Source organism: Brassica napus, chromosome A9 (assembly GCF_020379485.1).
Source record: "Brassica napus cultivar Da-Ae chromosome A9, Da-Ae, whole genome shotgun sequence".
Taxonomy (NCBI): Eukaryota; Viridiplantae; Streptophyta; class Magnoliopsida; order Brassicales; family Brassicaceae; genus Brassica; species Brassica napus.
The window spans coordinates 16,562,785-16,587,737 of record NC_063442.1 but is presented as its reverse complement, the minus strand read 5'-3'; the positions used below and the strand labels follow the sequence as shown (position 1 = coordinate 16,587,737).

The 24,953-nt window shown below is 34.1% G+C and overlaps 6 protein-coding genes across 8 annotated transcripts; 4 read left to right on the top strand and 2 right to left on the bottom strand.

The window, feature by feature from the left end:
• The first annotated feature begins 5,532 nt into the window (after nt 1–5,532).
• On the top strand, nt 5,533–6,944 carry LOC106369026 (polyubiquitin). The gene is made up of 2 exons (XM_013809125.3): nt 5,533–5,697; nt 5,920–6,944. The coding sequence occupies exon 2, from the start codon at nt 5,920–5,922 to the stop codon at nt 6,835–6,837; it is 918 nt and encodes a 305-aa protein (XP_013664579.1). The 5' UTR covers nt 5,533–5,697; the 3' UTR covers nt 6,838–6,944.
• Nucleotides 6,945–7,345: 401 nt separating this feature from the next.
• LOC106369025 (probable ADP-ribosylation factor GTPase-activating protein AGD13) lies at nt 7,346–9,584 on the bottom strand. Of its 2 annotated transcripts, none has more exons than XM_013809123.3 (9): nt 9,524–9,584; nt 9,104–9,182; nt 8,927–9,008; nt 8,711–8,786; nt 8,468–8,631; nt 8,237–8,390; nt 8,022–8,144; nt 7,837–7,932; nt 7,346–7,759 (listed from the first exon to the last, which is right to left on the bottom strand). In XM_013809123.3, the coding sequence occupies exons 2-9, from the start codon at nt 9,141–9,143 to the stop codon at nt 7,478–7,480; spliced, it is 1,017 nt and encodes a 338-aa protein (XP_013664577.1). In that variant the 5' UTR covers nt 9,144–9,182; nt 9,524–9,584; the 3' UTR covers nt 7,346–7,477. The 2 variants fall into 2 exon arrangements, with proteins under 2 accessions (XP_013664577.1, XP_013664578.1); XM_013809124.3 differs by having other exon boundaries at nt 9,429–9,571.
• A 3,003-nt stretch (nt 9,585–12,587) lies between these two features.
• Nucleotides 12,588–14,824, top strand: LOC106369024 (AAA-ATPase At1g43910). Its single transcript, XM_013809122.3, has 3 exons — nt 12,588–13,121; nt 13,607–14,165; nt 14,250–14,824. Exons 1-3 carry the CDS (start codon nt 12,673–12,675, stop codon nt 14,643–14,645), a joined length of 1,404 nt encoding a protein of 467 aa, XP_013664576.1. The 5' UTR covers nt 12,588–12,672; the 3' UTR covers nt 14,646–14,824.
• A 2,173-nt stretch (nt 14,825–16,997) lies between these two features.
• LOC106369022 (ferredoxin--NADP reductase, root isozyme 1, chloroplastic) lies at nt 16,998–18,988 on the top strand. Its single transcript, XM_022691995.2, has 4 exons — nt 16,998–17,251; nt 17,338–17,391; nt 17,710–18,045; nt 18,124–18,988. Exons 1-4 carry the CDS (start codon nt 17,225–17,227, stop codon nt 18,841–18,843), a joined length of 1,137 nt encoding a protein of 378 aa, XP_022547716.2. The 5' UTR covers nt 16,998–17,224; the 3' UTR covers nt 18,844–18,988.
• Nucleotides 18,989–19,740: 752 nt separating this feature from the next.
• On the top strand, nt 19,741–22,287 carry LOC106402432. Of its 2 annotated transcripts, XM_048740750.1 has the most exons (3): nt 19,743–20,625; nt 20,715–20,727; nt 22,049–22,287. In XM_048740750.1, exon 1 carries the CDS (start codon nt 19,851–19,853, stop codon nt 20,610–20,612), a length of 762 nt encoding a protein of 253 aa, XP_048596707.1. In that variant the 5' UTR covers nt 19,743–19,850; the 3' UTR covers nt 20,613–20,625; nt 20,715–20,727; nt 22,049–22,287. The 2 variants fall into 2 exon arrangements, with proteins under 2 accessions (XP_048596706.1, XP_048596707.1); XM_048740749.1 differs by lacking the exon at nt 20,715–20,727 and having other exon boundaries at nt 19,741–20,625.
• Nucleotides 22,288–22,333: 46 nt separating this feature from the next.
• LOC106402431 (U3 snoRNP-associated protein-like YAO) lies at nt 22,334–24,661 on the bottom strand. The gene is made up of 7 exons (XM_013843166.3): nt 24,137–24,661; nt 23,717–24,059; nt 23,412–23,636; nt 23,147–23,324; nt 22,859–23,034; nt 22,680–22,745; nt 22,334–22,589 (listed from the first exon to the last, which is right to left on the bottom strand). The coding sequence occupies exons 1-7, from the start codon at nt 24,529–24,531 to the stop codon at nt 22,512–22,514; spliced, it is 1,461 nt and encodes a 486-aa protein (XP_013698620.2). The 5' UTR covers nt 24,532–24,661; the 3' UTR covers nt 22,334–22,511.
• Between the last annotated feature and the right edge of the window lie 292 nt (nt 24,662–24,953).

Below are 24,953 nucleotides of genomic sequence, written 5' to 3'. Positions count from 1 at the left end.
TGAATTTGGTTTATTTTTTGTTTATATAAAACTTGCTTTCCTTTTTTCTTGTTAAAGGAACAAAAGTAATTTCACATAGTGTATCTCATTTGGATTAGTTGATAACATTTTCATTTGTTATTGTATGGATGATCTCAAAACTGAATATCAATATATGTTGGAAAGTTTGGATTTTTAGCATAATCTAACAATACTAAAAGTTGGATATACTCAAATTCTAGCTATGCCACGTAGGATTAATAATTCAAACCAATAGAAAAGAGCCACATGTCCCATCTAACTTAAGCATCCTTCTTTCTTCAGTTTTTGTGGTCGTAGTGCTTACAGCTTCTTGCTTTTCCACTTCCTCCATTTTCATCGCCTTTCAGCTTCTTTTTCAGATTTAAATCGCTATCCAACTTCTTCTCCTCCCACTGAATACATCTATTATTGCATTCATGATTCATCAAATCAAAGACAGCAACTCCACGAATTACTATTCGACTTTCCCTCTCCACCATATATATACACGCCAATGTCGCCACTCCCTAATACTGCTCAAATCTGAGTATGAACTGGAGGGGCCGGAGCATAAATGTCTGTCCATTGCTAGGTACTAACAATTATTTTATGTTTTATGTCAAAGAAACTATTTGCATTAGGAGCTCTAACTAATGAGTTTCAACCTGTCCATATCGGACTTTCCGAACATCTGAAACCTTTTATCTTATTTTCTCAGATCATGGGCCGAGGAGGAAGGAAAGAGAGCTACCGAATCTACCGATCCGCTTTGAAAGTCAGGTTTCCATGTCAATCCTGACTTTGTGGCCTTTTCTCATCCGACAGAAGAACACTAAGTAAAATTTAGTTTAAGAAGCCTTCTATTTGATTTAAATCTTACTCCTCTTATTCGGTGTTTCCCAATTTGTTTATATCACAGTGCTGCAACTATAATTAACATCTCAAGCAACATAATATTGCCCAATCATATGATATGGAATTACTGTTTTTCCTTTCAGAGCACGAGAATAGCAAAAGTTTTTCGTTTTTAATTTCTGGAAGCTGCTCCCTACTCCACGTTCGTTGTCCCTAACTCTCCTCTCTATTATGCCGCCGGCCAAGGCCGCCACGAGGTAAACCAGTTTGTAAGATCTCAGAGATTCCAACAAGTTCTGACCTTGATGGTAATGCTGAATTGATAATGATGATCTTAATAAAGCTTTTGTTGTTTATATTCATAAATAGTTATATCTGCTGGTGGAATCAGGAGTTGATATCATCAATCTCTGGAACTACCGCAGAAAGGTAATAGCTCTCTTGGTACTTGATATTTTCTTATCGATCATCAAAGTAATATGAATACAAGCGGTTCTGGAAACAGACGGCTTTGATGCAAGCTTGCCAACATGGTCATTGGGAGGTCGGTTGATTCTCATTCATTTTGGTGCTAATGTAAGCCTTTGATAAACTTTTATTCTCACAGATTGACATTTTGATAAATAATATAGTACCCTAAAAATATTTAGAATACATATTCCACGCTTAACCTATTCCTCTAAAACTTGTAGAAATCAAAATCTCTATTTACTATAAATCTAACAACTTGTAGAAAACAAGTTCTACAGATTTAATGTAAATCTAAAACATGTAGAAATCAAAATCTACGCATTACTATAAAACTAAAAAACTGTAGAAACAAAGTTCTGCAGATTTACTGCATTCTATGGATAAGAATAATCAGTTCCGAAAAATATGGAAAGAAAATATTTGGAAATATTTAGTTTTCATATATGAAAAAATATTTTCAGAAAAAAAAAATTGTGGGACATAAAGTGTATGTTTAGTTTTTCTTTTAATTTGAGGATTTAACTACTTTAATTATTTATTATATTTTAATATTTACAATTTTTTTGTTAATTGTAATTTCAAATTTATAATTGAATTTGAGGGCATTATTGTCATTTTGAAAATAATTAGTCTAGTAGGACATAAAGTATATAAGATTAATCTAATGAGACATAGTTACCATTTTTTGGCCTAAGAAATAATTTTCTCTTTTAATTATATAAAACATCCTACAAAACTAATGCAAAAGAATGGAGAAAAATAAGTGTGCTAATAACACCATCAAGATGATTTACTTCCATCGTACCATTGATCTTATTGAAACTTTAAAAGGAAAATTGCAATATAAAAGTGATTTATGAATGCCAGTTTCAAAAAAAAAATTGCAATATAAAAAAAGTTCTACACCACAATGGATAAGAGTAAGACGAATACAACAAAGAAGAAGACCAAACTACATTCCCCCATATTTTTTGCGTTTCTCATTTTCTTGATTTTAAAACTATAAACATTTAATGATAACACAAATTGTATGCTGAAGGGAAAATAGAATTCTATTTTGCAAACTTACAACAAACAAAACCAGAAAGTTTTCGTCACTATTCTGACAAAATTTGTAAGAAAAAAAATATACAGAATATTTTTAGAAATTTAATACAAAATCAAAAACACATTTGAAAAGTATTTTTTAGATCCAACATTTTTGAAATTGGAATAAAAATTTCAACAAATTTAACTTTCATGTATACTTATACGTCTAGAAAGATTGGTTTTATTGGTAAGAATTTAAACTCTTATCCACTAATTATACAATACGAACCAGAAAAATAGAATGAACAAATGAGTTAGGAAATCAAAATTTTAAATGATTGGAGTATTAACCTATTTTACTGTAAAACAAGTGTCACATGTGTGTTAGACTATCTCTAATCCACTTCTATTTTCATCTATACTCCAATCATTTAACAATGCGAAGGTGAGAATCGAACCCGGGTTGGTATGATATATATATAGGACAGTTACCACTAAGCCATTGACACTTTCTTGGATACATATAAAGAACCACTAAGTATATAATCACAAACTTTTATGTACATTTACAATAATATGAATTCAACTTTCAAGACTCCGATACTTTGTTTTGTAAAAAAAAAAAAGTAAGTGGCTAAGTTAATATATTCTTAGAAAGTGTGAGAACGTTGACAAATATGAAAAAGCATAGATTTTTGTTTTCGTGACAAAGTTAAGTAATTTTGTAAAAGTAAGTTTAAATTTTTTCGTGACAAATATGAAAAAGCATAGATTTTTGTAAAATTTTGACAAAACAACTCAAAACATACTTCTCTAATGTCTTAATAAAATATTATTTAAGGGTGTAATAATTAAATATATTAATTCAATAAATTTTGTAATTTATAGACAAAACAATAACACAACAAATTTTGAAACATTTGTTTAACCTATCGATTTTTTTTCATGAGAATCCAACTAAACAAGATAAAAAAAAAATAGATTTACAAATATTTAATTACCATTTTATTCAATTTTGATTAATTTCAAATTGTCATAATGTATCTTTTTGAAGTTACAAATATGAAAAAGCATAGATTTTTGTACAATTTGACAAAACAACTCAAAACATATTTTTCTAATGTCTTAATAAAATATTATTTAAGGATGCAATAATTAAATATATTAATTAAATAAATTTTATAATTTATAGACAAAACAATACCACAACAAATTTTGAAACATTTGTTTAACCAATCGATTTTTTTTTCATGAGAATCCAACTAAACAATTAGATTTACAAATATTTAATTACCATTTTATTCAATTTTGATTCATTTCAAATTGTAATAATGTATCTTTTTGAAGTTACAAAAAAATAATGTTCTTTCTTTATTACACTAGCATTGTATATAGATTCTATATACACAAAATAAATATAATATAACAACATAAGCTTGCTTTCCCCGATTCATATGAAAACTTTTTAAGTTATCCACCAAAGCAAATTAATTAAATCAATGAAATTGTTAAAATACAGCAAATTAATATATAATTTTATTTTAAATTAAATTATTTAAAAAGTGTATTTTCGTTAAAACAAAATAATAAATAAGTAAAACTGATTTGATGGTAATTTTTATGATATATATACACATATATATATATATATATATATATATATATATCAATTCTGTGAAAGAAATAGAAGCTTAATATGGAAAAAAATCTTAAATACAAAAACCTCTAAAAATTAACAAAAAAAACTAATAAATTAAACTATGATATCACTTAAAAGCTTCTTAGACCATATTAATAAAATATTTAAGCGATAATTAGACAAATTTGATTTTTTTCCAGCAAAAAATTTATTATTAATTAGCATCAGTTATTTCAAGATGTTTAAGAAATGGTGGACAAAAAAAATAAGATGGACATTAATGATATATGAACTATGAATAGTAATTTGTGAAGTAGACTTAGATAACATATCTGCACATCCATTTCCAGTCCTTTTTGATGCTTAAATTCAATTTCTTCAGAGTAGTTATTCCACAAATAGATCGTATGAGATATTGTTTTGATATGTAGATTTGTCTTTTCAATGTTAAGAAGATTGATAACTGTAAAAATGTCTCTTTAGAATATGATATGTCTATAACTGAGTCCCCAACATGAGACAAGTTTGTTTAAAAAGTAAATAATTTTATTTTTCTTATATTATATAATCAATATATATTATTTACTGATAATAAAAATATAGTTATTCATCTATCACAAATATCTATGCAAATCTGTGAATCAAGTACAACAATCAAACAACATAATGATTTCCACAAAGAAAATTTAAAAAATATATTTATGTTATGAAGTCATATTTTATATTCTTTAAATAATGTAATACAATATTATACATTATTTTTTAGAATTGAGAAATACATATATCAGTTAGACAAATTAAGCGATAATTAGACAAATTTGATTTTTATTTTGTGAGTAAAAAGTTTATTATTAATTAGCATTACTTATTTCAAGATGTTTAAGAAATGATGGACAAAAAAATAGGATGGACATAAATGATATATGAACTATAAATAGTTTTTTGTAAAGCTGACTTAGATAACACATATGCACATCTATTTTCAGTCCTTTTTGATGCATAAATTCAATTTCTTCAGAGCAGTTATTCCACAAAGAGATCGTATAAGATATTGTTTTGATATTCAGATTTGTTTCTTGATTGTTAAGAAGATTGATAAGTGTAAAAATGTTTCATTCGAATATGATATGTCTATAACCGAGTCCCCAACATGAGACAAGTTTGTTAAAAAGTAAATAATTCCATTTTTCTTATATTATATAATAAATATATATTATTTACTGATAATAAAAATATAGTTATTCATCTATCACAAATATCTATGCAAATATGTGAATTAAGTACAACAATCAAACAACATAATGATTTTCATAAAGAAAATATAAAAAATATATTTATATTATGTGGTCTTATTTTATATTCTTTAAATAATATAATACAATATTATACATTATTTTTTAGAATTGAGAAATACATATAATATCTTATCCGCGCGTAGCGCGGTTAAAAAATCTAGTAATAAGAAAAAGGAAAAAAAAAGCACGGCCATCTAGAAGAGACTAGAGTTTAACATTTTTCTCGTCTACTCGGACACGTGTCGAATTATAACTCGTTATAGCTTCGCCGACTTAGGTTTGTCGTGAACGAGAGTCGTCTTCATCCTTTAGTATAAATCTAAACCCAAATACTTGTTCTCTCACAATCACAATTCTAAAAATCTAAAAAAGCAATCACCTCTCTCAAATCGCAAATTACGATCCAAGGTAGAATTCTGATTCCTTCTTCGATCAGTGTGTTTGTTCATTCGATCGCGATTGATTCTTCTTCTTCTTTGACTTCGATTCGTTTATCTATCTTGTTGTTACGCGTCGATCTAGGTTTTCAATTAGGGTTGATATCATTCGTGTAGGATCTGTGGCTTTCTTTTAGAATTGCAATTAACTCGTAGATCTTTTAGCTAATTTAGATTACTTGATCTACTACAGATGCAGATCTTCGTCAAGACACTGACCGGGAAGACGATCACGTTGGAGGTGGAGAGCTCTGATACCATCGACAACGTTAAAGCCAAGATTCAGGATAAAGAAGGTATTCCTCCGGATCAGCAGAGATTGATCTTCGCCGGAAAGCAGCTTGAAGATGGGCGTACCCTCGCTGACTACAACATTCAAAAGGAGTCAACTTTGCATCTCGTCCTCAGGCTCCGTGGTGGTATGCAAATCTTCGTTAAGACATTAACCGGAAAGACTATTACTTTGGAGGTGGAGAGTTCAGATACTATTGACAATGTCAAAGCCAAGATTCAAGACAAGGAGGGTATTCCTCCCGATCAGCAGAGGTTGATCTTTGCCGGCAAGCAGCTCGAGGATGGTCGTACCTTGGCTGACTATAACATTCAGAAGGAGTCTACTCTCCATCTTGTTCTCAGGCTCCGTGGAGGTATGCAGATCTTTGTCAAGACACTGACCGGGAAGACCATTACTCTAGAGGTGGAGAGTTCTGACACCATTGACAACGTCAAGGCTAAGATCCAGGACAAGGAAGGCATTCCTCCCGACCAGCAGAGGTTGATCTTTGCCGGAAAGCAACTTGAAGACGGCAGAACATTGGCGGACTACAACATCCAAAAGGAGTCTACACTTCACTTGGTGTTGCGTCTGCGTGGAGGTATGCAGATCTTCGTGAAGACCCTTACCGGCAAGACCATTACTCTAGAGGTGGAGAGTTCCGACACCATTGACAACGTGAAAGCCAAAATCCAAGACAAAGAAGGCATTCCTCCGGACCAGCAGCGTTTGATCTTTGCCGGCAAGCAGCTCGAGGATGGTCGCACCCTAGCTGACTACAACATCCAGAAAGAGTCGACCCTTCACTTGGTGCTACGTCTCCGTGGTGGTTTCTAAAAACTTTGGTTTTAAAAGTTTACTGATAACTATGTTTGCGTTGTGATCTCTCCTTTCGTTTTAAAGACAAATAAAAGTTATCTATTGGAATGTGTGGTCTTTTGCTTTTTTATCCTCGTATATTTATTCAATTCTTATATGATTGCTATTTGTTGGTGGCATCAGGGGGAGATTGTTTCGACTTATTCATGATTCACGTGTTTTCTTTGCTTGAAAGACCGTTGGTACCATCTTAGTTCGAACTCTTGTTCCACGCTTGTATCGGTATCGAGTAGGATGTGTTGTAAATAATTTGAAATTAGCTGTAAGGTCTTTTTTTTTTATCTCAAGTGATTGTTTGTTAACTAGCAGCAGATAGTTTTGGTAGTGTACTTCTCAAAACTCATGTCTCAAGTGATTCTTTAGCTCCTATGATTGGTTATTTTCCAGTTCAAGAATTGCTCATACTCAAATCAATAGTTTGTTTTAAGTCCCATCAAAATGCGTAACTCTGTAAGATCTCAAGAGATACAAACAAACACTTTCCTGTGGAAAGAAATCAGAGATACCAAAAATGTTCCAAGAAAAGAACAAAAGAATGTATTGCAAACTGTATAAAGTGTTCATATATAGAATGGAATCTACTGCGTTATTATTAGTATTACTGGTCAAGTGGCAGCCATTCCATTTCCAGCTCTAACTCTCCAGACTCTACATTCTGAAGCTTGATCTGAACCTCCTGCTTCACTTTCCCATCAACAATGTTAATGATGCTGTCATCTATTAGCGGATTATCATGCGACTTTAGCCATTTCCCAATCTGCATGTCCCCAAACATCTCAGGATCCCCAAATGCCATTGCGGATGTTATCAGAGGCTGGATGTCAAGTTCAGCTTCTCCCATTATGTCATCAGCAGAGAATGTATCATAATCATACACTTGCTGCAATCACACACAAACAATAAGATATATATAACAGATAGCAACGTCTGAGGTGTTGCTTAGGATAATAGGCTTACCAATTTAACTGGACCATAGCTCTCAGGAACAGACAGCATGAGCTCTTGATTCCATACCGGGTTCAAGTTACTATTCACAACTGTTGTTTGAAGTTTCTGGACAATCAAGGAAGATCTTAAGATACACAAAAGGCCATAGATGCAGAGTAATAAACAATAAACAGTCAAAAAAGAGATACACTTACTTGCTTCCCAAGATTCAAGACAACATAAGGATCACTTGACATCATGTCTCTGATTGCTAAGTTAGTACCTTTCTTGACAGTCACCTTCAACAATCCAATAAACTCTACCATTCCTTCCTCAAACTATCAAAAATGTATATAAATCTCATCAAGAAGATTATATCAAGAAAGAAACTGTTTTAAGAAAACAGATTGCAAGTTATTAGAAGTTTTACTATCTTCTTTGATGATGAATTTGTGCGAAAACTATCCATGAATTTTGTAGAAAGACTTGAGCTAAGAAAAGATGGTGGTTTCTTTGTTGAGGTAGTTTTCCCTGATGTTATCCTCAAACTTGGTTTCAGAAATTCTTGGAGTTCATACTTTGACCTAAACAAAAAAAAAGTTTTGAGGATTTAACGCATAAAGAAACAAAGATAAGACTTTGTCTTGTAGAATAAGCTTGCCTGATGAATCTCATACGCTGGTCATGACTAACATCAGGACCAGGCTTAGAGCTGCCTTCAGGTACAAAAGCTTCGTAGATTGAATTAGCAGAAGCATTTCCTCCTATTTCAATCATGGAGTCGACTTCCTCATCTGACCAGTCATCTAGTGTCACAGACAAGACCTGGATAAAACCAAAAACTATATATATATGAGTACACACAACAAAGAAGAGATCATATTTACATAAAAGCTAATATCACCTTTGAGATGTGAGTGCCGAGGCTTCTGTGCACACCGCAACATTTTAAGCAAATGAACACTCCGATATTTGCTGATCTGATAAAGAAATAAACACAAAGATGCATAACTAAAGACACAAGCACATATAAACTTGATTACACATGACAGATGGCTTTAAAAGGTTTAATAGCATTCAATGTTGAAACCGAAGGAGGCTTGAGGGTTGATGAACTTACGCCCATTTAGGATCAGGAGCGCCACAATCAGCACAGACTCGGTTATCAGGCTGGTTCAAAAGGTCTCTTATTCTCCTCTTACCTGTTAAACACGCAACCTAATCATCAGAAACCTAAAGATCATTTTTATCATACCTAGAGAACATGTAAAATCAAGAAACCAATATTGTTCATTACCTGAGCCAGGCTTACCGAGTCCGGCTGAATAATTGCTCATTTCTCTTCTAAGAAACAACAATCATCAACACAAAGATCCCTACATTTGAATAAACCCAAAACAAAACAAACAAAAAATTAACTCATATCAGGCACATATTTGTTGAAATATTTTCTTAAGGGTAATCAAATATATTTACGACTAAACACGTAATAAAAAGTCAATGTAGATGATCATCCGTATATGTATTTTCAATTCCTACACGTATTGGAAAAGAGAAAAAACGATCGTTTAAGATTCCTGAAAACATTTCAATGCAAGAAAACTCTGAACAGGACAACGTACAGAGAGTGGATTAGGGATTTCAATGATCCTAAACATGAAACAAAAACACATATACAAAATTGAGAGATAGAGAGAATTTTTTTTGGTGTTCTTACAATCTTTGGGAAAGAGAAGATAAGATTAGATAAAAAGGAAAAAAAAAAGGGGAATGGTGACTATATGCAGATGACGAATACGTGATTACGTGCTGACTTTTATTTTTATTTTAAAATAGTTTCCCTTTTTTAATCAATAAATTAGAACAAATTGTTAATTTAAGAAAAAAAGCATAAAAACCTATTTCCAATCGTTTCTGGTTCAAAGGTTTTCGTCTCCCCATTTTTTTAAATAAAATGTCGAAATCAAAGAGAGAAACACCTGTTGATCCGGACCACATATTCTTACCAAAAATCATAACAAATCACTTTCATTTGGTAGTCAATTTTTTCTCCAAAAGTAATGTAGCTGATAGGCCTGCGACTTCGGTTTACCAAACCGAGAGACTTTTTTGGTTGACCAAAGCTTTCTAGAGAATTGCTGAAATTAATATAATTAAATTTGGTCAGAATTAAAAAAATAATAATTAAATTTTGTTCAGTATACTTTTTGGATCAATTTTGGTTTTGAATTTGATACCAAATTTTGTTTTGAAAGTTTTGATAAATTTAGTTTTTTTTTTTAATTAAATCCAGATATTGATGAAAATGGTGTAGTTTCGATATAAACCAATCTGATTTTTTCGTATAATTTTGGTTAGAAATAATTGAAAATACAGTTAATCAATCGTTGAACTGTATCTGTAAGTGAATTGATTTTTTTTTGGAATATTACGGATTCGTTCAACCTAAATAACCAAACTATAACTAAAAACCAATAATTTTGGTTCCGTTCGTTTGGTTCGCTTTGGTTTGACACTGCAGGCTTAGTAGCTGATATTGTAAACTGTTTTCAAAAGTTTAAGTAACTGCTAATTTTAATTCGGTCCATACCGTCACAACAAAAAACATTTAGCAATGTGGGTGGTGCAAACATTAACTTGTCTCTCTCAACATCAGTTTCCGTAGGAAATCACGAATTCATCTCGAATCTTCTATTTCCAGAATTAGAAACTAGAAAACTTGCTCAAAAATGAATAAATAAAAGAAAAAAAACTTGCTCACCAAATTTTATTTTATTTTTGTGTTATAAAATGTGGAAATCAAAGAGAGAAACAGCTGTTGGTCAGGACTACATTTTGTCACCAAAAATAATAACAAATCACTTTCATTTGGTAGTCAATATTTCTCTAAAGTAATGTAGCTGATAGGCCTGCCGACTTTGGTTAACCAAACCGAGAGACTTTTTTGGTTAACCAAAGTTTTCTAGAGGATTAACAAAACAAACCAAATAAAATTTAGTTCATTTTTGGATTAAACTTGATTTTTAATTAAGTAATCGAAAATAGAAGTAGGTAAAAAAACGAACCCAAAATTCAAACTAAACTGACCCAAAAACTAAATTCAAACAAACCAAATTTGCATAAATGGTCTTGTTTTATAGTATCTCGGATTTTAGGTTTTATCCAAATCTAAACATGAAATTTGAAGACCCAAAACATTCAAGAACTCAATAAATCATACCAAACTCAAACTTAATCATAAATAAGAATCCAGAAAATTAATCCTAATTAATACTTAAAATAAATATCCATTAGATGAATTTATATTTTTAATTTGGTTAAATACTAATACTTTTACATTATGATAATTTTGTTTAAATTTTAATTATAAATAAGTATGATTTTGAAGTTTAAACAATGTTCTTTTATTTTTAAACTTGAAATAAAGTTTCTTACATTACTAGTTAATTTATGTTTCACTATTTTTACTAACCATTTTTGAACCATGTCATCAAGCATTTCTTAGTGCACATTGTTTAAATTTGCCAAATTTGTGAACTAAAATTTGTGTATTTTCAATAACAAATAAGTATTTTGATAACTAAAAACTGGATTAGAACAAAACCTAAATTTAAAACATATTTAACCAGTTTGAAATATGTTATTATATCTGAACCAAATCTCAACTAAACTCTAAAAATATCTGAATAGACTAAATTTCATACTCACTTTAAAGTACCAAATTCTGATTAAACACATGAATGGCCATACCTAATTAAAAATAACTATTTTCTGAAAATTTGGTTAAAAGGATTACATTTAGGTTTATTTGTTAAATTTGGATATGATTAAAATAGCTTAATTTTGATATAAATAAAACTAATTTTTGGTATAACTCAGTATGGTAATTAATTGAAAACTAGAACTTGACCCGCGATTTAACTTGTGTTCAACGTAAACTCATAAACCCCTGATTTTATTATAAAAATCTCATGTATATATTTTTATGTTTTGTAATTTACATATAGAGTTGAATATATTATTTTATAATATAGATGTTTGATGATAAAAATTGTATTTGTACATAATATAATATTAGTAATTTTGTAACTTGATGAAATTTGATATAATATAAGAAAATGTTATCCCCTTTAATACATACAATTTAGTTAATATTCGTACAATATTAATAATAGTTAATAAATGAATATCGATTTGTTTGGATAAGCTTCAGAATTGTAATTAATTAATTTAAATTGATTTTAATGTAGTGGCAAAATCTGTAAATAAGAATAAATGCAAAAAGGAAGTAATTGATTTATTGTGAATGCAATGACTAACGTATAAATAAAAGAAAATATTAAAAACACTATTATCTATGTTTCCAAATATTTTCTCATTTATATTGTTATCTATGTTATCAAACAATATCAGAAATATTTCAGTTTTAATAATATAGATACAGTTAATTGTCAATCCAACTGAAATTAACCGAATTAGTTTTCACGTATTGCTGATTGGTGTAACTTAGATAACCAAACTATAACTGTAAACCAAAAATTCTTGGTCCTGTTAGCTCGGTTCTGTTTAAATTGCAGGCTTAGTTACTGTCTACTGATATTGCAAGCTGTTTTCGAAACTTAATTACATGCTAATGTTCAATTGGTTCGTACAGTCACAACAACAGCATTTAACAATATGGTTACAAATTAAAACTAATAAATCAATTTCCATAAGAGGAAAGCACCGACTGTATCTCGAAATGTTCCATTTCTACAATTAGAAACTAGAAAACTTGCTCACCAATTTTTTCCTCTCTTTAAAACACACATCCCTTGCTTAATCATCACATCATCTTCATCACCACCTGAAACTGGTTTAACAACAATGGCGTCCACTACTTTCTTCCCTCAAAGGATCCCTTCAGTTTCTGAGATCTTCTCGATGTACACATCTCTCTCTGCTTTCACGATCCTCTTCCGAACCATCCTCAACGAGATCATCCCGACCAAAGTCCGTGACTTTATCGTGTCAAGATTCAGAGACTTCTTCTCTTCTTACTTCAACCCGAACTTCACATTCATCATCGAGGAACGGTGCGATTACGTCACGAACCAGACGTTCCGTGCCGCCGAGACTTACTTGCCGACCCTTCTCGCCGGAATCTCCACCGGAAGTCTCCTCGTCCGTTCTAGCAACCTCAAGAACCCGTTGGCTAAACCCAAGTTCGGAATCCCAGTAAAAGCCAAGATCTTGGATGACTTCGAAGGGATCCCTCTCGAGTGGACTCTTCTGTCTGAAAGAAACGAGATTCCTCACCAGAGCCTACCAAAACGGTAACTTTTTCTTAACATAAACCCCAAAGTTTAAGAATGTCATAAAACAAACCCTAAAGTTTAAGGATGTTAGAAAAAGAGACCCTAAAGTTTCGCGATTTATCATTCACCTGAGTCTAACTAAGTTTTCTAGTTCTTTATGTTCTGTAATAAGTCGTAGCTTTTGACACTAATTTTCAACTTTTATTAACATAAACCCCAAAGTTTAAGAATGTTAGAAATGAAACCCTGAAGTCTATAGTTTTGTAATTTATTATTCAACTAAGTCTAACTAAGTTTCTGTTCTTTTATGTTCTGTAACAAAGTTGTAGCTTTTGACATTTGTTTGTAACTTTTCTTAACAAAAATCCCAAATTTTAAGGATGTTAGAAAGGCAACCTTAAAGTTTTGTGATTAATCATTCACCCAAGTCTAACTAAGTTTTATCTTCTGTAATAAGTCGTTGTTTTCTTACATTAATTTGTAAATATTTGATGGGGTTTCAGGTACTTTCATTTGACATGTAAGAAGGAGTTTAGGGACAAGATCATGTCAGAGTACTTCACATACATTGCAAAATCATCGTTGAAGATACTGACAAGCCGAGACAATCTCAAGATCCATACTTACGATCCAAACGATCATTCATGGGAATCAGCAATCTTCCAACACCACACGACGTTTGAAACCCTAGCAATGGAGCCTGAGATCAAGAACACTTTGATGCGTGACCTAGACGCTTTCTCCAATGGAAAAGACTTTTTCAAAACCGTGGGACGAGCTTGGAAACGCGGTTACCTTCTTTACGGTCCCCCTGGGACAGGGAAGTCATCTCTTGTCGCTGCTATTGCTAACCACATGAACTATAATATCTATGATCTTCAGCTTCAGAGCGTTCAAGACGATGCAATGCTTAGACAGATTCTTACTAGAACCGAGAACCGCTCGATTCTTCTCATTGAAGATCTTGACTGCAGTGGAGCGGATGCTTCTTGTAGAAAAGAGAATAAAGATGAAGGAGAAGATGGTGAGAATCAGGCCAAGAACAAGAAGAAGGATCCTAAGGTTTACAAATATTATACATAAATTCACTAAAGTAATCTTTCATTTGTATGTTCTGATTCTTGATTTTTCTGTGTGTGTGTTTAGGTAACTTTGTCTGGTCTGCTGAACTTTGTAGACGGGTTATGGTCAAGCTGTGTAGAGGAACGGATCATAGTCTTCACCACGAACCATAAGGAGAAACTGGATCCAGCATTGCTGAGGCCAGGAAGAATGGATGTTCATATACTCATGGATTATTGTACTCCTAATGTTTTCAAGAAGCTCGCTGCAATGTATCTTGATTATATCGAAGAGCACGATCTGTTTGAGCCTATTGAGAAGATGTTCCGTGAGGTGAAAGCAACTCCAGCTGAGGTCATAGAGCAGCTTATGGTGAGCAAGGATCCTGATGTTGCGCTTAAGGGGCTCATGGGGTTTCTTGAAAGCAAGAAGATGATTAGAGAGAGTGAAGAATCTGAACCAAAAGAAGCAGAGGAATGAAGCTTGAAGGATCCATGGAAGTAATTTAGTACTAATTATGTAGTTAATAACTAAGAAGTAACTGAAGTTTAGTGACTGATGGATCCTTGGAAGCAGTAATTAAGTCCCTCAATTGTCACAGTTTCATATTTGGGAATGAGGTTTTAGTAAAAAGGACCTAAAGCTATTTTAAGATCTGACTGTAGCTACATATCCAGTGTCTTCATTCAATATGCAAATTGGTCTCTTGTCACTAGCTTAGCTGCATCTATGCAAGTAAAAGAAATTATAGTTTTCAGAATCAACTATGATCAGTAACAAAAATATAGACTTTTAGTGACCTTTGTTTAAAGAACATAATTACAGGAAATAACACCCACAGTAGAAAATTTATAACTTGTTTGTATAAATATAAGAAAATGAAAGAAATGCCTTCTATGATTAGAATTTTAGTAAAATAATCTCGATAAACTGGATTAGTGTTGATAATGAATGTAATGATTAAAAGAATGACTTCTCAATTTTATGTGCTTATAGACTTTGTTCAGTGTAACTGTGTAAGTGTGCCTTTATGTCTCGTAAGCCTCTGGTTCATCCCAGCTTGATTTATTCTATTAGGCTCCACTATTTCGCATAGTTCGGCTGCACGTGCCACCTAATTCTTCAGACATACACCTAATTCTTTAGACCACATGTCATTGGACCATGAGTCATTATCTGACTGGTTCAACCTTTTCTTAATTCGGTCTTGATTGTTCTCTGTTTTATTTATAGGCTTCGAATGTTTACAACCGTCCGCCTCGCCCTTCAGTTAACAGTAACAAAAATCTCTACATATACCATGTTTCTATACGTTTTTATAACTGTTAAAACCGCACCGCAGTTGAACCGTTTGTCCCGCACCGCTCAAACCGCAGACTGTTCAGTATGAACTTTTTATTGAGTTAAATTTAGTATTAGATTATCCTATAAGAGCATCTCCAAAAAAAGTTCTATAACTTCAAATATAGGATTTTTTGCTCTAAAAAAAGAACTTCAAAACTTCAATTTTAGAGTTTTAAGAATTGAACTTTCACTGTCGCACAAAAAAAAATAAATTGAACTTTAACTACTCAAAACTCTAAATTTGAAATTTTATCTTTTATTTTTATTTTGGTCCTTATAATTATTATACATCACATTTATGATTTTTAAGTATTTTCACATTCATAGTTTTAATCTTTAAAATTTTGTATATTTTAAATATTTCAAATTTATTTTTATAAATTTAAGTTTTACACATAAAAGTTTTTTTTTTAAAATCAAAATAAGATTTATAATATTTTAAAAGTAGAATTAGACAACAAGAATATTACAAAAGAAACTTAATAAAAAATTTAAGAAGATACATGAAAACATAATTATTACACAAATTTAAATATTACAACAACACTAATAATCTTGTAAATTTTCTCCGAAACTTCTAAAATGTTGTCTAAACAAATTTTGTGTAACTGAAAGTGGAGCATTAATACAATAATTTTATGTAATAATGTGGTATTTTGCTTGTAGTTTAATATTTAATTATGTATTTCTATTTATACTTTTATATTTTAGTGTAAGATTTTATTAATTAATATTACCTATAATATTTTTATATATTATCTATAAAAGTTTTATGGATTTATATTAATTATGACAAATATAAAAAGCATAGTGTAAATCATAAATAATTTTGAAGTTAAATTTGAAATTTTGCTTTTGGAGAATGACATTTTTTGAAACTTTAAATATAGAGTTTGCAAATCTCTATAATAAAGAGTTTTTTTTGGAGATGTTTTAATAAATAATAATTTTACGGAGGATGACAATATATGTGCACAGTGTTTTTATAACTTTTGCTAAAACGAAAAATAGATGCAAATATGCAATTATTCCCATGCAACTTACTAAGCTCTTTTTCTCTAAAGATCTCTGAAATTGTAATTTTGAACTTTCAAAATTGGCTTTGGAATTGTAACATGCATGAGTTAGTTTTTTAATAATTTTCCTACGAAAATTGAAATTGCATAAATTATTATACCGATAATTTGGTGGAGAGGGGGAAAACCCAGAAGTATAACCCAAAAAGAAAATCAAGTTTTTATCTCTCTTGTACCAATAGTAAAACAAAAAAAAATTTGGCATCTAAAAATTATATTTAACCAAGTGAAATAGGATTGTACAAACATTTAAATCGATAAAGAACACTTTCATTCCAGAATCAGAAGCCGGTGAAAATCGAAACATGATAGATCTAAAAAAAAAAGAGAAGATGAAAAGCAATAGTAAAACAATTATCAATATTAAAAGAAATTATTATCAAAGCGAAAATTATAAAGAATTAAGCAATAATTAAACAATATTCTGCCTACCGAGATCCACTGTCCCGAGGAGCCAACCAATTGAGAATTTGCAGACAGTGTGGGCTGTTTTGTGTCTTTTCTGGGCCTTGAAAGGATCTTTCTTCACCTCACCCCTTTCACTATTAAACATCTTCTTCTTCTTCTGCTCAACAATCATCCTCTTTCTCGATTTGCGATCTAATTCATAATCCAAATTCTTATTCCTCTCTCATCACCATGGCTCTCTCAACTCCTCTTTCTCAGGTCTTTCTCTTTGTTTTTCATTATAAACTCTTTTACTTCCTTGCATATTTGCTGATTTAACGAAAAAGTTTTGGTTTTGATTTCAGATGTCTGTTGCACTTCCTATTGGAATTGATGGGTCGAGCCGATCTATGATTAAGGTGAACAAAACTTATCTTAACTAATTAATTTTACCGAACCATGTTGTTGTTTCAGGTGCTTTAGATGGTCCTGAAATGTTGTTGTCTTTGTGTTTCTTTTTTGTGGGTTTTGTACTAATGTTGACTTGTAGTGAACTGGGTATTGAAAGGTACAGTCTTTAGTAGCAGAAGATAACAAAACTCTGATTTTTTATCTGTTGAGACTTGAAAATTTGAATCCTTTGAGAGGTGTCTAGGAAGTGGAAGGATCTTATTTAAAAAAAATAAATAATCCACCATTAGTGTGTGGTAAGCGTTGACCTTTTGATTCTGTCTCAGGTGCAAAGTGTGAGCTTCACTGAGAAGTCATGTGGTCCTCTTCTGAGATTAGATACAGTATCTAGGAAACTGAGTTTGAAGAAACGGTCCAAAGTATGTATGTCACTTCAGCAGCAAGCAAGCAGATCCAAAGTCTCGGTTACTCCTCTAGAGCTTGAAGAACCCAAAGAGACTCCTTTGAACTTGTACAGGCCCAAGGAGCCTTACACGGCAAAGATAGTTTCTGTTGAGAGAATCGTTGGTCCACAAGCACCTGGAGAGACTTGCCACATTGTGATTGATCATGATGGGAAGGTTCCTTATTGGGAAGGACAGAGCTATGGAGTGATCCCTCCTGTAAGTACTGTCTTGTGTTTCTTTTGTTTGCTAAGCTTCTGTTTGCTTATAAATGCATTGCTGTTTTGCTTTCCGTAGGGTGAGAATCCTAAGAAACCAGGTGCTCCTCACAATGTTCGCCTTTATTCTATTGCATCAACGAGATATGGTGATTCTTTTGATGGCAAGACGGCTAGCTTATGCGTTCGCCGAGCTCAGTACTATGATCCAGAGACTGGAAAGGAAGATCCTTCCAAAGCTGGTGTGTGTAGTAACTTCTTGTGCAATGCTAAACCTGGAGATAAGGTCCAAATCACAGGTCCATCTGGAAAGGTAATGCTTTTGCCTGAAGAAGATCCAAAAGCTACTCACATAATGATTGCTACGGGAACCGGAGTAGCTCCATTCAGAGGGTACTTGCGCCGTATGTTCATGGAGGACGTTCCTACATTCAAGTTTGATGGACTCGCGTGGCTCTTCCTCGGTGTGGCTAACTCAGACAGTCTTCTCTACGATGAAGAGTTCTCAAGCTACCTCAAGGACTATCCTGAGAACTTCAGGTATGATAAAGCGCTGAGCAGAGAAGAGAAGAACAAGAAAGGAGGGAAGATGTATGTGCAGGACAAGATTGAGGAGTACAGCGATGAGATCTTCAAGCTTTTGGACAATGGAGCTCATATTTACTTTTGTGGGCTTAAAGGAATGATGCCTGGGATTCAGGATACGCTCAAGAGAGTTGCGGAAGAGAGAGGTGAAAGCTGGGAGCAGAAGCTTACTCAGCTTAGGAAGAACAAGCAATGGCATGTTGAAGTGTATTGAGTCGTGTAATTGTTTTCTACATTTCTGCAAATGAATAAATCTTGTGGTGATCCATTTTGTATGGATGGTAAGACTTTAAGATAGCGTCACTTTGTATCTGTGACTTGGATTGTACTGTTATTCATCAGATGATTTGTGTTTGGAACGTTGAGTTGTTGCTACGTGGTTTGGTTAAGATTCACATACGATTTAAGATTTGGTAACGTAATAAAAACTTGGTTTGTATTCGGTTCGGTTTGACAAACATTTGGTTTGGTTTCAGTTTTGTGCAACAATTAAAAAAATAAGATGGTTTAAAAAAAAAATTAAATCCAAAATCTGGATGTTTGGGTTTAGAATTAATTTTAAATTCAAATAGATTTTATAATTTTATCTAATACACATTTTAGATCCATATTTATTTATTTATATTCATTAATGATATTTTAGATTTAAATATAGTAATCAAAATAAATATAAGATTAAAGATTTGAGATAATTATTTATATTTATTAGTAATTGAGTCTTTGTAATGTTTTTTTTTGTATTGTTTTGGTTCTAGTTGATATCATACAAAATCCCATTCGGTGAAAACGCAGGGGTTGAATGCGGTTCTGCAACAATTCAGACACGAGTTTACTCGGTTTGATTTTACCAAAATCGAACAAAAGTATAACGGGTGAACAACCATAAATCAAATCGACCGAACCGAACATTTACCAAAAAGTCGGGTTTTGTTCAGATGGAATCCAACCAAGAAACATAATGCTATCTTGGAGCTTGTTTGTAACAAGAGTGCCCTCGCTATCACACTAAATTACAAAATGGCCGTCTCCTAACGTCTGTTAATGACAAAACTACCCTCCATTTCAGGTAAAATTACAGTCTCGTGACATCATTCTCTAACCCAAACGACGACGTCGTACTCTGAGCTCCTCTTTCACAGTCGAAGTCAAAACCCTAAATCCTCCCCACTGCTCAAACACCATTTCGGACGAAAGCTCTCGAGAGTGAATCAGAATCTCACCATGATTCGAATCACAAGACCAAAACCAATCATCGAATCACTGACCTACAACCTCATCCAGAGATGCTCCGCCGGCGGAACCCCCAAAGGAAAAGCCAAGCTGAAAACAGGCCAACCCCTGAAGCGTAACAAGCTCTCCACCAAGAAAGGCGGCGGCGGAAAAACCCCCGCCGCATCCGGAGAAGGAGAGGAAGCCGTCAAAGGCAAAGGACGAATCTCCGACGAAAAGCAAAAGCTCTACGAGCAATGCCTAAACGCCCCATGCCCCGTTCGCTCCCTAACCCTCAAAGAGGCCGAGCGCGAGGCCCAGCGCGAGAAGCTAGGCCTGATCAGCAAGGACAAGCAGCGCGACATGGAGATTCAGAAGAAAGGAGGAGCCGCCGCGATGGGCGTCAACACCGACGAGCCGATGCGGATCGGGACCGCGGGATTGGATTACGTCTCGCTGGGGATCTTTAGCGCCGAGGAGCTGGTCAAGTACAAGGTGACGGCGGAGGACGGGGAGAGGCTCGCGAAGGAGAACAGTAAGGTGCTGATGAGGGAGCATAGAGAGAGGAGGGCGGCGGAGACTGTGCTGCTGAATATGAAGAAGGCGGCGATCGAGGCGTTGCCGGAGAAGCTGAAGATGGCGGCGTTGGAGCCTGATTTGACGCCGTTTCCGGCGAATCGAGGTATGGCTACGCTTACGCCGCCGATTGAAGGGTATCTTGAGAAGGTTATGGACGCGGCTAAGAAGAGCTCGAGTAAAGAGAAGTTGAGATGATTCGTTTTTAAAGGTTAGAGCTTTTCTTCTTATGGTATCACTCATGATTTACGATTTTGATGTTCAGTGGTTCAGTAACACCTGGCTTTTACTTTGTTGTAGGCTTGTAGCAAATGTATCGTTTTTTCTCCGGCTTTTGCTATTCAGACGAGCTTTGATTGTTTGTTTTCTCGAACAAATGTAACCAATTTCAGGATTTAGGATTGATGATTAGTAGTTCACCGAGGTTATAGATTTCGTTAACAAGCCATCTTTGTTCTTGTTTTTTGCTTTGGAGTTTGGAGTTGAGCTTTAGCCGTTTGTTTAGGATTGATGGTTAGTTGCTCTTGTTTTTGCTTTGGAGATGAGCTTTAAACGTGTGTTTAGGATTTGATGGTTATTAGTATTGATGAAAGCTGGCATCTTGGGTGTACTTCTCTGTAGAATATGTATAAAAAGGTTATAGATTTTGTCAATTGGCCATTTTTGCTCTTGTGTTTGCTTTGGAGATGAGCCTTAACCGTTTGTTTATGGTTTGTGGTTATTAGTATTGATATCTGATGTTAAAGCTGGCGTCTTGGTGTACTGTGTTGTGGAAATTGTATAAAAAGGGATGAAGATTTTCTGAATATGCCATATTTTCTCTTTCTTTTTGCTTTGGAGATGAGGTTAACTGTTTGTTAGGATTGATGGTTTATAGTATTGATATCTGATGTTAAAGCTGGCGTCTTGGGTGTACTTTGTAGTACAAAATGTTTTAAAAGGTTGAAGATTATGTGAATATGCCATCTTTGCTGTTTTTTGTTTTGCTTTGGAGATGAGCTTTAACCGATTGTTTAGGATTGATGGTTAATAGTATGTTGATATCTGATGTTAAATATGGCACCTTGGGTGTACAATGTTGTAGAAAATGTATAAAAAAGGTTAGAGATTATGTGAATGTGCCAATGCCATCTTTGCTCTGGTTTTTGCGTTGGAGATGAGCTTTGACCGTTTGTTTAGGCTTGATGATTAGTAGTACTGAGATCTGATGTTAATGCTGGCGTCTTGGCCCTTGGGTGTACTTTGTTGTAGAAAATGTATAAGAAGGGTTTGAGATTTTGTCAAAATGCCATCATTGCTCTTGTTTTTGCTTTGGAGATGAGCTTTACGATTTTTGCTTAGTTGTATTGATATCTGATGTCAAAGCTTTCGTGGGTGTACTCTTTTTTAGAAAACGTATATTATTGCCCTGTGTGCTTCTTCTCTCCATATAGACTTTTAGTCTTATGCAAGTGATCGTTATTTAATCTTTTTTTCTTTGCTTTATATGTTCTTGTTTAGTTATATTATCAATTTACAATGTTTGCATTTTTCTTGTTTGTTTCAAGTCCTCTTCTTGCGATACTCTACGTATGTTTGGATATTTGTTCAGAGTTTTCCTAATCAATTCCCTGCTGTTTTTTTTTGTCATCCAGTTGATTCTATATTCAGAATGGAACAGAACCGAGACTGAGAGACATTTGAGAAGTGCTATTGACAGAAACTTAAGAAACTGTTTCTAGAGTTCTCAAGCTTAAAGATAGAGTATTCGTTCATGCAGCTTGTTTTTTTTTTCTTACTTTTTGCGAACGCCACTTTCATCAGCTGTCTGGCTCTCGATAAAGATTTTCTTAAAGCTGTGTTCGGACCGTAATAAATCTTCAAGTCTTTTGTATCTCTGGTTTTATTTTTACCCGACTTTGATTCATCAGAACCTCAAAAAACGTAAAAAATCTCTCTTTATTGTATAAAGAGCAATGGGTACAACAAAACAAAACATACAAAAAGGGAGTAAAAACTACAAGAGCTTAAAAGACTTGTAGGTCTTTACATAACTTCAAGATTAAACCAACCGGTTGTAGCAAGTAAAAAATGTAAGTAACAACCCTTCCGAAATTCTTATGACAGCCTCAAGGGATGTATAGCGACGCCGTTCTGCGCAGACTTTAAGCATCCCCATCTTCCAAATCTCGTTTCCTGCCATATCAACACACAACGGTTTCAGATTAGCATTCAAACACAAAACAAAGAACAAAGAAAGATGGAAGATAAGAGAGGATCAAATACCTGTCCAGCACCGGCGATCAGAAACTTGCCGGATTTTGCAAAAGCCATAGAATTCACATATCCAGACTGTAAGATGATATTAAAAGGCAAAGTGAGATTATTACTTGAAGAAGTGAAATGCTTTTCGATTTGCACTAGAATCAATACAACACATAAAACATAAGGAAATAAATTTTTACCAGAGGAAGCTTGAATAAAGGTCGAAGGGCAGTTGCTTCAACAGCCATCAAATGCACAAAACCATTACCAGCTCCAGATGCAGCAAGATCACTACCTCTACAAACAGCAACTGAACTGACCCAAGAACTTGCTGTGCATGAGTTATTATACTCCACATTATCATGATCACCATTTTCTGTTTTAAGAAAATATTAAAAGAGTTGAGACCTTTCAGAGCATCAGAAGCGGCAATGAAACAAAACAAAATGTTAAGAACTGCATCAGGGATGAGACGAAAAGGAACTCACCATTAATGGTAACGGAATGTTCATTTTTAAGGAGAAATATCGGTTTCTTTTTCAACATTCCCCAGAGTGCAACAGTTCCGTTATCCGAACCAGACAGGTACTCAGTATCACTGATGAAGCAGCAGCTCTCAAGAGACGATGCAGGTGCACGGTACATCATACGAGCTTGCTCAGGCATCTATTATGTTATAACAACGACTTAGAAACTCATATGATGATTGCTCCCCCCAATATTGTTCACATGGAAGATTCAGAGCCTACTCACCTTGTGTAATTGCATGGTTCTGTCTCTTCCAACCGAAATTGCACGCTCCTTCCTTAGCGCATCGATGGCTAGGACATCATCCTGGTGTCCAAAACTGTCCTGTACAAAAGCTTTATCTTCTACATTCCACGCCTTGACACTACGATCAAACGAACCGGAATAGAGCTCCGTAGACCCGTGTCTGAAACATAGACACGAAACTGTATTCCTGTGACCTGGAAAGGCCTGTGGAAACATGATTATAAGAAGCTGAGAGAGTAAGACAACCACCACAAAAAAAAAAAACGGGATCTTATCATTATTACCTGGACATGTTCTCTGGTCCGCACGTCCCATATATGAATATGACGATCAACTCCTCCAGTAGCCAAGTAACGACCGTCCGAGCTAACAGCTAAAGCAAGAGTCGCCCTGCTGTGTTTCTTATTCCGAGGCTCCCTCACTTTCATCCCATGAGACTTCAAAATCTCATCACTTGGCCATTTGTAAATCTCCTTTTCCCCAGAGGATACATCCCAGTGGAGGATAGTACCGTCTTTCGAAGCTGAGAAGCCTCTAGCGTCGTCATCAGACAGAGCAACCGACACAACAGAATGTCTGTGCTTGACTATAACACTAAACCCATCGCTACTAAGCGGCTCCTGAACCCTGACTCATTACAAAAAGGCTTAAACTTTATTACTAAAACAAATTTAAACAAAAAGATCACTGCTTTGATTCATTACCTCGATGCAATGGCTCTTCGAACCCTACCAGTTTCCTCCTGCTGCTTCTTCATCAAAGTCTTGACAATATCATCATCGTCGTCTTCATCATCATCATCGTCATCACGTTCTTCACGCTCTCTCTGCCTAGCTTCTCTAGTTCGTTTAAGCAACGCTTCCGCTAATCTCTTCCGTTTTTCTCCCGCCGTCTCATCGGCAAACTCGTCCTCATCCTCCGCTTCTCTCTTATCTTCCGCAAAGCCGTTCTCTTCGGCGTCGGATTCAATAGACTCGATGTCTTCGTCATCGTAACTGACTTTCCTGCGTTTCCTCGTCTCTTGCTCGAAGAATGGATCCCTGTCATTCGAACCCTTTTTACCGCCTCTCTTGATGCTTCCACCTTTCGGGTACTTCATCCTTCCCTCAGCTAAAGCAGGAGAGCTCAACGAGGGTTTAAGGTTTAGCTTCAGGGTTTAGCGGCGACGGCGGAGCAGAACTAAACACTTTTGGTCGGAAAGTTGACAGCTTTGAAATCTTTCAACTTCGCTATTACAAAACCTAGGTCTTCTTTAGGAATCGGGTCGTACCGGACAGACACGGCCCATTAACTAGCTACTCCATTTTGAGCCCATTATACAAGTTCGCTTTATTGTAGGCTACGGAAACTTGGGCCTTTAATTACAATTTTTTTTTGAGCTGAAGACTAATCGGAAACCATCCTATAACCGGAGAATCGTTGTAAGTTTGGTGCTTAATCCGGTTTATAAAGTTTTGGTATTTATTTCTCAAGTTTGTACTACATGAAACCGAAATAGTATATGATCAATCTAATAATTTT

Excerpts from the sequence above, each read along its gene's own strand:
- LOC106402431 (XM_013843166.3), bottom strand. The coding sequence starts at position 24,531 with ATGAAGTACCCGAAAGGTGGAAGCATCAAGAGAGGCGGTAAAAAGGGT. Across the intron at positions 23,325-23,411 it reads GAACCATGCAATTACACAAG|ATGCCTGAGCAAGCTCGTAT; the intron begins GTGAGTAGGCTC and ends ATAACATAATAG. Across the intron at positions 22,590-22,679 it reads TGATCGCCGGTGCTGGACAG|GAAACGAGATTTGGAAGATG; the intron begins GTATTTGATCCT and ends TTGATATGGCAG.
- LOC106369025 (XM_013809123.3), bottom strand. The coding sequence starts at position 9,143 with ATGAGCAATTATTCAGCCGGACTCGGTAAGCCTGGCTCAG. Across the intron at positions 9,009-9,103 it reads ACTCGGTAAGCCTGGCTCAG|GTAAGAGGAGAATAAGAGAC; the intron begins GTAATGAACAAT and ends CGTGTTTAACAG. Across the intron at positions 8,145-8,236 it reads ATTCATCATCAAAGAAGATA|TTTGAGGAAGGAATGGTAGA; the intron begins GTAAAACTTCTA and ends CATTTTTGATAG.
- LOC106402432 (XM_048740749.1), top strand. The coding sequence starts at position 19,851 with ATGATTCGAATCACAAGACCAAAACCAATCATCGAATCACTGACCTAC.
- LOC106369026 (XM_013809125.3), top strand. The coding sequence starts at position 5,920 with ATGCAGATCTTCGTCAAGACACTGACCGGGAAGACGATCACGTTGGAG.
- LOC106369024 (XM_013809122.3), top strand. The coding sequence starts at position 12,673 with ATGGCGTCCACTACTTTCTTCCCTCAAAGGATCCCTTCAGTTTCTGAG. Across the intron at positions 13,122-13,606 it reads CACCAGAGCCTACCAAAACG|GTACTTTCATTTGACATGTA; the intron begins GTAACTTTTTCT and ends ATGGGGTTTCAG. Across the intron at positions 14,166-14,249 it reads ACAAGAAGAAGGATCCTAAG|GTAACTTTGTCTGGTCTGCT; the intron begins GTTTACAAATAT and ends GTGTGTGTTTAG.
- LOC106369022 (XM_022691995.2), top strand. The coding sequence starts at position 17,225 with ATGGCTCTCTCAACTCCTCTTTCTCAG. Across the intron at positions 17,252-17,337 it reads TCTCAACTCCTCTTTCTCAG|ATGTCTGTTGCACTTCCTAT; the intron begins GTCTTTCTCTTT and ends TTTTGATTTCAG. Across the intron at positions 17,392-17,709 it reads CGAGCCGATCTATGATTAAG|GTGCAAAGTGTGAGCTTCAC; the intron begins GTGAACAAAACT and ends ATTCTGTCTCAG.